This window comes from Boleophthalmus pectinirostris, unplaced genomic scaffold (assembly GCF_026225935.1).
Source record: "Boleophthalmus pectinirostris isolate CB_2022bp ecotype Guang Dong unplaced genomic scaffold, ASM2622593v1 HiC_scaffold_20, whole genome shotgun sequence".
NCBI classification, from domain to species: domain Eukaryota; kingdom Metazoa; phylum Chordata; class Actinopteri; order Gobiiformes; family Gobiidae; genus Boleophthalmus; species Boleophthalmus pectinirostris.
In genome coordinates, this window is record NW_026571153.1 from 15,996,224 (window position 1) to 16,008,130 (window position 11,907).

General features: G+C 38.5%; 2 protein-coding genes across 5 annotated transcripts; both read right to left on the reverse strand.

Moving 5' to 3' along the window:
• Window positions 1-112: 112 nt before the first annotated feature.
• On the reverse strand, window positions 113-11,736 carry LOC110159350 (probable serine/threonine-protein kinase ireA). Of its 2 annotated transcripts, none has more exons than XM_055156469.1 (7): window positions 11,658-11,736; window positions 1,438-3,302; window positions 1,170-1,336; window positions 880-1,100; window positions 691-820; window positions 474-574; window positions 113-400 (listed from the first exon to the last, which is right to left on the reverse strand). In XM_055156469.1, the coding sequence occupies exons 2-7, from the start codon at window positions 2,876-2,878 to the stop codon at window positions 160-162; spliced, it is 2,301 nt and encodes a 766-aa protein (XP_055012444.1). In that variant the 5' UTR covers window positions 2,879-3,302; window positions 11,658-11,736; the 3' UTR covers window positions 113-159. The 2 variants fall into 2 exon arrangements, with proteins under 2 accessions (XP_055012444.1, XP_055012445.1); XM_055156470.1 differs by lacking the exon at window positions 11,658-11,736 and adding an exon at window positions 4,290-4,379.
• On the reverse strand, window positions 6,317-9,596 carry LOC110159327 (uncharacterized). Of its 3 annotated transcripts, none has more exons than XM_055156472.1 (6): window positions 8,533-9,596; window positions 7,756-7,921; window positions 7,458-7,684; window positions 7,267-7,396; window positions 7,148-7,184; window positions 6,317-6,971 (listed from the first exon to the last, which is right to left on the reverse strand). In XM_055156472.1, exons 1-3 carry the CDS (start codon window positions 9,539-9,541, stop codon window positions 7,603-7,605), a joined length of 1,257 nt encoding a protein of 418 aa, XP_055012447.1. In that variant the 5' UTR covers window positions 9,542-9,596; the 3' UTR covers window positions 6,317-6,971; window positions 7,148-7,184; window positions 7,267-7,396; window positions 7,458-7,602. The 3 variants fall into 3 exon arrangements, with proteins under 3 accessions (XP_055012447.1, XP_055012446.1, XP_055012448.1); XM_055156471.1 differs by having other exon boundaries at window positions 7,084-7,184; XM_055156473.1 differs by having other exon boundaries at window positions 7,084-7,184; window positions 8,131-9,596.
• Window positions 11,737-11,907: the final 171 nt, after the last annotated feature.

An 11,907-nucleotide genomic window follows, 5' to 3' on the forward strand; every position in this document is an offset into this window, starting at 1 on the left:
GCGTTTTTATTACCCATAGGTATCAAGGAGCTTTATATAGTGCCATCATGGATTTATTAACTTAACATAAAGTGCCATGCAGTTATTGAAATAGGTTTATTTTATTCATTTCATTCATTATTTTGAAAGTATAGAAATGTCCCATATCTGTAATAAATATTACTGCCCTATGTCAGCGCTTTTAGTCACATAACTGCTTTGGGACTCCTGGACTGGGGCTGCAAGTTTCTCCTCTACATCAGGACTGGATGTGACAAAGCCTGTGGCCATCTCCTCACTTTGAAACATCTCTCTCAAGGGTGTCTCCAAATTCCATCCCTGTTTTTTGGCAAATTTATAAATGGACCCAAAAAGATCTGGAAACAACATTAACACATCAACTTGGGCTGCATCCTTGGGACTGGAAAGAAAAACAAAGAGGGTGGGTGAACTTTGTTCAGAAGCAAATAAAATATTAATAAGAGCCAACTTACTAATGCTCATAAAGGTTTCTGATGAAGCGCAATAGTCCCAATGCATTTTCAGGATAAATTTTGCCCCTTTTGTCCATTGTCTTGACCAGCTCCTCAGAGAACTAAACAAAATATATAGTATACATAAAATCAGATTTTAAAAAAAAGAGTTTTGGCTGTTGAAACTCATAAACTGTAAAAATCTGTTAAATTTTATCAATATATGTTGATTTCTCACTTTTGTTTTCCATTCATCCAAGGATCCATCAAACACAAATTCTTCCACAGAAGAAATAAACTCATTTTCAGCATTCCGACAGTTGGCAATCTCGGCACGGTTCCCAACTTTCTTCAAGTACTCAACTCGCCTAATAAGAATGAAGTTTATGTCAATAATCAAACAACATTATCACTGCTTCTTTCTTACTTGTGATTGTTCCAGAAAAAGGGATGGCTGAGACACTTCTCCACGTTGGGCCTGTTCCTGGGTTCTTCATTGATCATCCACTCAATGAGGTCCTTGGCCACCAAGTCGTCTACATGCTCCAGGCTGTATTTCCCAAATAAAATGTTTGCTTCACACAGGAACCTGTTCCCAAAGGGATGATGGCCACCAGACAGGATGTAATAAATCAACATTCCAGCAACCTGAAACAAGACACAAGGTTTCATTTACATAGTATTTCTTTTTTTTTTTTTTTTTGAGAAACCACAAACCTGTATGTCAGTGTTTGATTTATAAGGTGTCCCACTGTCCTCTTCTGTCAGGGTCTCTTTGGCCATCCAGCACTTGGTCCCAGCACTGGCTGTTCGCAGAGTGGTCTGTCCTTTGAGCAGCCGTCTACTGATGCCAAAGTCTGCCAGTCTGGCTCTTCCATTTACATCTTCAGACAACGTTGGAGGTGAAATTAAGTTAGATGATTGTGCATATAAAAATAATAGTACATATACATTATTTATTGTATAGCGGAAAGACATGTCTTACCAATTAAAACATTTTGTGGCTTTAGATCTCGATGAAGAATTGGAGGCTTTTGACTATGAAGAACCTTCAAACTGTTAAGGAACTGTCGTACCAGACTCTCTTTCAGTGAAGGACTGTCATTGTCTTTGAGATATTCTTCCAGAGTGTATTCACAAAGCTGAAGAGCCAAATACCCAAAGTTCAGGTCCTCAGCATTATCGATGTATCGTACTATAGAGGGGTGGTCCAACTCTGGGAGACGCAGGAACCCCTCCTCGTTCTTCAACACTCGATAGTTGGACTTTGTCATCCTCTTAATGGCCACTTCAGTGCCATCATCCCTCAGCCCCAGGAAGACCTCAGTCCCATCACTGCCTTTAGCGATGAGGAACTCTGCATCATTCACATACACTATACTTCCTATTCGAGAGATTTGTTCAGAGCTCTGGAGTTTCTCCAGCTTTTCCTTCCATCTTCTGCTGATCGAGAGCCACTTACGTGTTGGCAAAGATTCAGAGTTGGATAAAAATGGCTGGACATTAGAAGTGGATTCCTCAACAGGAACTGTATCTATCTGACTGTTTATCTCAGACTTTTCCTTCTTTTTCTTCTTCTTCTTTTTCTTCTTTTTCCTAGACCTAGGAGCCTCTGAAGTGTCTTCACATTCAGAGTTTGTTCTGTTAAAGTGATCTTTGAGTTTCCTCAGTCCCTCTTTGAGCTTGTCATTCATTTTCATGTCAGCAGATGTCAGAACATCTTCAGGCACAGTGCAGATCCCCACTGACCTGAAGATTTTAGCTGCATGTTTTAGAGGAAGTAGGTTTGCAAAGACTCCATATGTGAACACTCTAATGTCAGAGGGCTGCTGCTCCTTTACAAAAGGAGTTATACTTTTGCATATTGTTTCTAGGAATGTGGTGTCCCATTGCTGATCCGTACTTGTTTTCTGTGTTATCATATACAGGATTTGAAGTACCACATGACACAGATTCATCTTTTTTAATTGATGGAGTAAATGTGGAATTATTGACACTGTCTGTTCAAGAGGTATTTCATCCAAGGTGCAAGACACAGTATGCAAACTACTGATTGCCACAGGTATATTCACATCAGGAATGTTTGGGAAGCGTTCTACAATGTTCTCAATGTAGGAATAAAGATAGTCATTTTGTTTGAGCCATTTGATAAATTTTTCATTATATGGTGATTTCATTGTCAGGAGAAATTCAATCATGATTAAATGGTTCTGAGGATGTTCATTCAGCATGTCACTGTCAAAAGTTTTGAAAACATCTTCAGGAGTTTTCTCACAGGCAAAAATTTCCAGCTCTAAAAAGCACCTGACTTTAGAGCAGAGCTCATTCCCCTCTGATGCGAGTATCCCAATCATCTCCAAGAGTTTCTTATTGTTCTTATTGTCTGCTGGTATACTTGTTATTAGTGCTCCAGCTGAAAGAAGCATTTTCACAACATCTTTCCTGTCATGAAAGGCAGCAAAATGCAGAGCAGTAAAACCTAGAGGTGGATGTACATTTGGATCGGCCTTTGCTTCAAGAAGAAGACTCACAAAAACAGTTGGAGCTTTGAAGTTTTAAGACAAAATGCAAAGCAGTGAATCCACTGTGATTCAGTATGTTTGGATCTGACCCTTTTAAAAGAAAAACAGTAATGTGCTCATTGTAACAGGCCACAGCAGCCATTAGTGGAGTCATAAGTTGGTTCTTTTCTTTGAATGGGTAAAAATCATTGATGTTATTAAACTGTAATAGTTTCCTTAACTTCATTTGGTTGTTACTTCGAATACACTCTATTAAAGGATGTGTTTCATTCACTGCAGTCCATTCTACTTGAACGGTTGCAAAATTCATTTTGTCACTTCACAAAAGCTGTAACACACAAATGAGCAAATTGTATTACCAAATTAATTTACACAAGGTCAAAGCAACAAATGGCATTCAAATAATAATAATATTAATAATGCCTTAGACTTGCAACGCGCTTTACAGGCTTGTCATAGCCTCTCAAAGTGCTACACTGTAGTCATTATTCATTATTAATTCATAATTTGTCAGGGGCAAATTGACAGAAGCGAAGCTGCCTACCACCATTAACACACACCACCACTTTCATACAAGGCAAAGAAGTCACAATGTTGTGCATACTGATCGTATGTTTTTTGAAAGGCATTTTAAAAATGTATCACTTTAAATTGGGTTCACACATAACATCTCTTTCTACAAATGACACACATTTCGTACATAAGAAGAAAGTTTGTTTGAATTGTAAAGGGAAACTATAAAAGTGTTTCAAAGTTTGTTTTTTGTTTTCACACTGCCACAAGTTAGGTTCGACGTAAAAGAGCTTTCGCTCCGACAGTCGTATTTGCATTAAAAGTCCGCTCCGAGAGCACATGTTTCGAGCGCTCTTCTGAGGGAGCGGGGAGTCGGTCGAGGTACAACAGTGCAACTTAATTAGGCCGACATAAATTGGACGCTACAGAGCTGCTGTTTGACACGTTCGTCTCGCCATTTAGATCAGTTTCATAAAGACATGTCTCTTCCTGTCTTTGCCTGCGCAGGTTAACCTGGTTCTGTCTGCGTCTCGCTCAAAAAGTTTCTTCTGTCCGTCTGTCATCAGCGCGGCCCTCACGGTTCAGCGCGTTATCAAGGAAATAAGTTCGTCGATCAGCAGATGGCCTCTCACCTGAATGTCTCACCTTAGTATCTTACCTGGCTCAAAGTGGTGCGTGTTTTAAGCGAATGGTGCGATGATAAAAGTAAACAAGACCGACCCACATGAGAAATAAACAGAAGTAAATCTAGTGCACAGTGAGGTCGATCCACAGAGCTCACTATGTGACGAACTAAACTTACCTTTTTGTGGCGCATTTGTTGTTAAGATGCATCTGAAGGAGGCTATAGCTGAAGTTGCGTTTAGACTTTGTCCACCTTTGTGTCTGACTTATCAAACGTCAGTTTCGTTTCTCCTCCTCCCGCCAAACCCATAAAACAGGAAATAGTAATAAAATGTAACACGTCATAGATCTTTTATTAAAATAACGTGTATTTGGTTAAATCTCCTGTATTTATACTTAATACCTGAAAGTATCAAGCTCTCACATAAAAGACAGTCTCAATAATTCCACATATTTATTTCTGAACAGATCAAATGCACAGTAATTAACATTCAAAATGCTCAAAACATGTTTTACAAAATGTTTACTTGCATGTATTTACTTGCATTCTGTATTTTTCCTTTGGAGTTTTTTTCTTAGCCAGTCTCAGGTGATTTAGTTTTCATAAAATGTGTCCAAAAGTTCAGCTTTCATGCTTTTGCAAGTGCAATTCGTTAAATGCAGGGTCTTTTATTTTTATATTCTCCTATATAAACAAACAATATTAGAAAAGTTCTATTTACAATTTACAGTTCATTATATCATTTGCTTTGTTTAGTTAAAGGAACTGTATGTAGCCTGCACTTTTACATTTGCTCTTAAAGGTATTACAGTCATAAATGAACCTATTTGTAATAGCGGACACAAGTTTATGAACAGCATATACTGCAACAGAAGAGTATTTGACTGACTGCAGGTTCTGCTTAGTGGATTCAGAACAGATTCATTTCTTTAGGTTTAAATCAACTGGATTACTTTCAAAGACATTCACTTGATAGAATAAATCTAAAAGGTGTTCATCATTATACCAGTAGGTGGCACTGGAGGCCAGCAGGATCTCATAACCCCAGTGAAGATAAGGCAACCTGCTGTTTGTCACCAAAGAACAGTGACTGGAGTTATTTTCCGATAGGCAAGACAAACAATTAGTAAGTAAGACCTAAAAATCTATTCTGCTGTATGTTTTTCCTCCCTAAAGGTAAACTAATTTTCTTTCAAACTGTGTCACTGGCATAAAACATAATGTCATATCAAATATCGTGTACTTTGGGCAGACCTGCAAAACCAAAATTATGCAGTCGGGTAGAGACAGCCACTACAAATAACCCAAACCATAGACTCACTGCAGTCGGGTAGATTCAACCACTACAAACAGGTTCGTCAGGTTGCAATAAAGTTTCTCTCATCAATGAGCATCAGTATTTTGGAGGGCAGTGACAACTACAAAGAAATAAGACAGGCCACCTTTACAAGTGCACCCAAAACAAGACTACTGTCATTTTATTTGTTTTTTAAAACTATAAGGTATTAAAACATTTTGCGGAATCTTGTGTTTTAAAAGTGATTTTTGGACTTAAAACAACTAGTTATTAATATTAGTTAATATACATAGCTGGTTAGCCTCCGAAATGCTTTTGAACTTCTTATTTGAAGTTCATGGAAAAAATGAATGGAAAATGTACTTGTGGAACCGGAGTGGACTCCCAACTGGGCGGGACTGTTGACCTCCATTGTTGACTCCTCTGCTGCGGGTCGCTCTCTAGGTGCACGGGGACCCTCGCCCGTGCTCTCAGCCTGCGTGGACATCTTTACAGATTTACCACCGGTAGCCCACCAAGGTAGCACAGACAAAGACAGGAGACATGCTAAACTTTTGACAGGTAGCCACAATGCCTGGCCGCTCTGACATGCAGAATCGCAACACAGGAGGCTCCGCCTTTATTTTATAACCGCGTAACCTTGCGCACAACAATATAGTGCCCAACACATGAAGTGGCAATCATCGCACTCTAACATCCATTGAAATAATGTAAGTGACATTTCTATTTCCCGTCTCACTCCCTGACTTTTATTGTGAAAACAGAAGTGGGCTCGGGCAGTTCTGAAAAGTTCTAATGTACCGTGTATTGATGAGACAGAGCTGTGGAGAAAAATAAAGTAATCTCCTTCATATTGGCCTCCATCTTCAATGCACTCAAGACCCTCAGTTACAAGAACATGCCATGCAGTGATTCATATATTTTATTGATTAATTAGTTATTAAAAAATACTATATTAATTTCCTGAACATCAATGAGATAGATTTTGATCAATGACACTGACATACATTGAAACTAATCAAATTTCTTCTTTCAAATTCAGCTGTCACTATCACTCAGTACTACTACAGACAGAGGATTGGCTGTAGACCTCCATTAAAAAAAAAACATAACTCTGATGATTAGAAATGACTGAATCTCTGTTCTGATCAATTGTATCTATAGCTTTTGGTGTAAACAAATGGTAAATTAACAAAGATCATTTCTATTTGTAACCAGACCCAAGAACTCAATGTATTACAACAAAAATCTGCATTTCAGCAATATTAATTTTACCTGCCTTCATCTCTAATAAATATTAATGCCCTACAGAATATTATGCTGTCACCTGAAATTCAGCAAGATTACATACTATCATATGTTAACACTTTTAGTCACATAACTGCTTTGGGACTCCTGGACTGGGGCTGCAGGATTCTCCTCTACATCAGGACTCCTTACTTTGAAACATCTCTCTCAGGGGTGTCTCCAAATTCCATCCCTGTTTTTTGGCAAATTTAAAAATGGAACCAAAAAGATCTGGAAACAACGTGAACACATCAACTTCGGCTGCATCCTTGGAACTGGAAAGAAAACAAGAAATATACATTATTGACAGGGGAGTTTTCATGTCGCAAAAGCAAACAAAATAACAAATATATTTTTTAATGTTTAAAGTTCTGCAGACCAACTTACTGATGCACATAAAGATTGCGTATGAAGCGCAATAGTCCCAATGTATTTTCGGGATAAGTTTAACCTCTTTTGTCCATTTTCAGAACCAAATCTTCTGGGAACTTAAAAAATATAGACAAAGTCAGACGTTAGAAATTGTTATAGTTATATCAATATCTATTGTCAGTTATTTTGATTTCACACTTTTGTTTTCCAGTCCTTCAAAGATCCGTCGCCAACAAATTCTTCCACTGCAGAAATACATTCATTTTCAACATCCCGACAGTTGGAAACCTCAGGACGGTTTCCAATTTCTTTCAGGTACTCAAGTCGCCTAAAAAGATGATAATTTTTGTCAATATGAAGGAGACAAAAATAACAATTCTCTTTCTTACTTTGGATTATCCCAGAAAAAGGGATGACTCAAACATTCCTCCACTTTGGGTCTCTTCTTTGGTTCTTTGTCAATCATCATTTCAATGAGGTCTTTCGCCACTTCATCCTGAATATGATTTATGTTGTATTTCCCATTATAAATGTTTACCTCACATTCAAAATCAAACTCAGGAGCAAATGGGTGTTTCCCTCCAGAAAGAATGTAGTAAACCAACATTCCTGCCACCTGAAAAAAAGAGGAACAATTCAAATAATCTTTTTAACTAATCAAATAACTACACAACAGTGAGAGCTGACCTGCATATCTGTGCTGGACTTGTATGGCACAGGATCCTTATTTTGCCTAAAGTCTCTCTGGCCATCCAGAATTTAGTCCCAGCACCTTGTGTACGGCAAGAGGTTTGGCCTTTCGGTAACTGTCGACTTATCCCAAAATCAGCCAGTCTAGACTTTCCCTGAACATCTGCATGGAAAAGATTATGTGACAACAATATATGACAGTGATGAGTTAGCTTTGTTTAGATGAGGACTATAGTTTTAAATGATTTTAACATTAGTGATCCTTGTGAGTTGGGACAAAATATAACACAAAGGTTTAGGTGTGGATCATAAATTAAGATATTTCTTTCAAAAATATCTAAACTTAAACAAAACTGTTATATTGGGCCACACCTTCTTAAAGTGACAGTGTGATTTTCTGGAGGTGGAAAATCAGCAAGATTCCATGGAAAAACAAAGTCATATTTCCAAACATTCTCCATGGAAATCTTCCTACAGTCCAGAAGAGTCAGGTTAGTGGAGAGGCAAGCCTGCTCAGAGAAAGGATGCATGCTTTTCCATGTTTTAGTACAATAAAGACCTATAATGAAAAAACATATAATGACTTTAAATTATGAATATATAATTTTGCCTGATTAAGGTTGTTTTTTGGAGGTTTTTTTTTGTTTTGTTTTTTTTGGCAAAATGTTACTTGCATGTTTAGACAGTGTGGAGGTATCTTCTTCTAATACCTGTTTTGCCCATCTCTCAAGAATCACTAACATATCCTATAAAATCATCCCTATTTTGACTTACCAATCAACACATTTTGAGGTTTGAGATCTCGGTGTAGAATTGGAGTCTTGTAGCTATGCAGAACCCACAAGCCTTCAAGAAACTGCTGGGCCAGTTTTTTCCTTTTATTCTTGTCAATATCTTCAATGTATTCTTCCAGAGTGTATTCACAAAGCTGAAGAGCCAAATACCCAAAGTTCAGGTCCTCTGCAAAATCAATGTATCGTACTATAGAGGGGTGGTCCAGCTCTGGGAGTCGGAGGAACCCCTCCTCGTTCTTCAACACTTGATAGTTAGTTATTGTCATCCTCTTAATGGCCACTTCAGTGCCATCATCCCTCAGCCCCAGAAAGACCTCAGTCCCATCACTGCCTTTAGCGATGAGGAACTCTGCATCATTCACATACACTATACTTCCTATTCGAGAGATTTGTTCAGAGCTCTGGAGTTTCTCCAGCTTTTCCTTCCATCTTCTGCTGATCGAGAGCCACTTACGTGTTGGCAAAGATTCAGTGTTGGATAAAAATGGCTGGACATTAGAAGTGGATTCCTCAACAGGAACTGTATCTTTCTGACTGTTTATCTCAGACTTTTCCTTCTTTTTCTTCTTCTTCTTTTTCTTCTTTTTCCCAGACCCTGGAGCCTCTGAAGTGTCTTCACATTCAGAGTTTGTTCTGTTAAAGTGATCTTTGAGTTTCCTCAGCCCCTCTTTGAGCTTGTCGTAAATTTTCATCTCAGCAGATGTCAGAACATCTTCAGGCACAGTGCAGATCCCCACTGACCTGAAGATTTTAACTGAATGTTTTAGAGGGAGTAAGTTTGCAAAGACTCCATATGTGAACTCTCTAATGTCAGAGGGCTGCTGCTCCTTTACAAAAGGAGCTATACTTTTGCATATTGTTTCTAGGAATGTGGCGTCCCATTCCTGGGTCTTACTTGTTTTCTGTGTTATCACATACAGGGTTTGAAGCACTGCCATACCTACATTCTTCTCTTTTAATCGAAGGAGTAAATGTGGCGTTATAGCCATCGTCTGCTCAAGAGGTATTTCCTCCGTAGTGCAGGAAACTGCATGTAAACTATTGATTGCCACAGGTATATTACATCAAGGATTCATGTTTGGGAAGCGTTCTAGACAATGTTCTCAATGTAGGAATGCAAGATAGTCATTTTGTTTGAGCCATTTGATACATAGTGGACTGTATTTTTCTCGAGATGGTGCTGACAGTGTCAGGAGAAGTTCAATCATGATTAAGTGGTTCTGAGGATGTTCATTCAACATGTCACTGTCAAAAGTTTTGAAAAACATCTTCAGGAGTTTTCTCACAGGCTAAAAATTTCCAGCTCTAAAAAGCACCTGACTTTAGAGCAGAGCTCATCTCCCTCTGATGCGAGTATCCCAATCATCTCCAAGAGTTTCTTATTAAGACTGTTTGGTTGGTCTGCTGGTACACGTGTTACTAGTGCTCCAGCTGAAAGAAGCAGTGTTATAACATCTTTCCTGTCATGAAAGGCAGCATATTGCAAAACAGTTAAACCTAGAGGTGAATATATATTTGGGTTGGCCTTGGCTTCAAGAAGACGACTCACAAAAACAGGTCGGGCCTTGAATAGTACGACAAAATGCAAAGCAGTGAATCCATTGTGATACAGTTTGTTTGGATCTGACCCTTTTAAAAGAAAAACAGTAATGTGCTCATTGTAACAGGCCACAGCAGCCATTAGTGGAGTCATAAGTTGGTTCTTTTCTTTGAATGAGGTAAAAATCATTGATGTTGATGTTATTAACTGTAATAGTTTCCTTAACTTCTTTTGGTTGTCACTTCGAATACACTCTATTAAAGGATGTGTTTCATTCACTGCCATGGGTGCAAAATTCATTTTGTCTCTTCACAAAAGCTGTAACACACAAATGAGCAAACTGTATTACACAAACTCAAATTTACACAAGGTCAAAGCAACAAATGGCATTCAAATAATGATAATATTAATAATGCCTTAGACTTGCAATGTGCTTTACAGGCTTGTCATAGCCTCTCAAAGTGCTACACTGCAGTCATTATTCATTTTCAGTGAGGTAGTTTAAGCTTCTACTTCCGACAGCGGCAAATTGACAGAAGTGAAGCTGCCTACCACCACTCACGCACACGCGCGCGCACACATACATCACTTTCATACATGGTAAAGAAGTCACAATGTTGTGCATACTGATTGTATGTTTTTGAAAGGCATTTTTAAATGTATCACTATAAATTGGGTTCACACAAAGCATCTCTTTCTACAAATGACACGCATTTCGTACATAAGAAGAAAGTTTGTTTTAATAGTAAAGGCAAACTATAAATGTCTTCAAAGTTGTTTTAACACTGCCACAAGTTAGTTCAACGTAAAGGTGCATTCGCTCCGACAGTCTCAGTAAAAACCCGCTCCGAGAACAAGTTTCGAGCGCTCTTCTGATACTGAGGAGCAGGGAGTGAAAGCGGTCGACCTCAGATCGATACATTCAGTCCGAGGTACAACAGTGCAACTTATTTTGGGCCTATATGAATTGGCGCTACAGAGTGTTTGACACGTTCGTCTGGCAATTTAGATCAGTTTCATAGAGACATGTCTTGTTAGATTTGTGTTCTCATGTTATTTTATTGTAACTTTATTATGCACTTTATTTTGTACTGTGAATGCTTTTATTTTTTCACTTCCGCGGGATCTTGCTGCTGTTATTTTTATGTCGCATATGTTAAAATAAAAGACACAAAGAAGATAAAACATATCTTTGCCTGATTCAAGCATGTCCGAAGAGCAAAATAATCTAACAAACGCAACATGTCTCTTCCTGTCTTTGCCTGCGCAGGTTAACCTGGTTCTGTCTGCGTCTCGCTCAAAAAGTTTCTTCTGTCCGTCTGTCATCAGCGCGGCCCTCACGGTTCAGCGCGTTATCAAGGAAATAAGTTCGTCGATCAGCAGATGGCCTCTCACCTGAATGTCTCACCTTAGTATCTTACCTGGCTCAAAGTGGTGCGTGTTTTAAGCGAATGGTGCGATGATAAAAGTAAACAAGACCGACCCACATGAGAAATAAACAGAAGTAAATCTAGTGCACAGTGAGGTCGATCCACAGAGCTCACTATGTGACGAACTAAACTTACCTTTTTGTGGCGCATTTGTTGTTAAGATGCATCTGAAGGAGGCTATAGCTGAAGTTGCGTTTAGACTTTGTGTCTGACTTATCAAACGTCAGTTTCGTTTCTCCTCCTCCCGCCAAACCCATAAAACAGGAAATAGTAATAAAATGTGTCATAGAGCTTTTATTAAGATAAAGTGTAGTAGGTTAAATCTTCTGTATTTATACTTAATACCTGAAAGTATCAAGCTCTCACATAAAAGACAGTCTCAATA

Coding starts and splice junctions, on each gene's coding strand:
- LOC110159327 (XM_055156472.1), bottom strand. CDS start 9,541: ATGGCTATAACGCCACATTTACTCCTTCGATTAAAAGAGAAGAATGTA. Junction 7,922..8,532: donor ACCTCAAAATGTGTTGATTG/GTAAGTCAAAAT, acceptor TTTTCCATGCAG/ATGTTCAGGGAAAGTCTAGA. Junction 7,685..7,755: donor AGTCCAGCACAGATATGCAG/GTCAGCTCTCAC, acceptor TCTTTTTTTCAG/GTGGCAGGAATGTTGGTTTA.
- LOC110159350 (XM_055156469.1), bottom strand. CDS start 2,878: ATGCTTCTTTCAGCTGGAGCACTAATAACAAGTATACCAGCAGACAAT. Junction 821..879: donor TTTTTCTGGAACAATCACAA/GTAAGAAAGAAG, acceptor CATTCTTATTAG/GCGAGTTGAGTACTTGAAGA. Junction 401..473: donor AGAAACCTTTATGAGCATTA/GTAAGTTGGCTC, acceptor TTTTCTTTCCAG/TCCCAAGGATGCAGCCCAAG.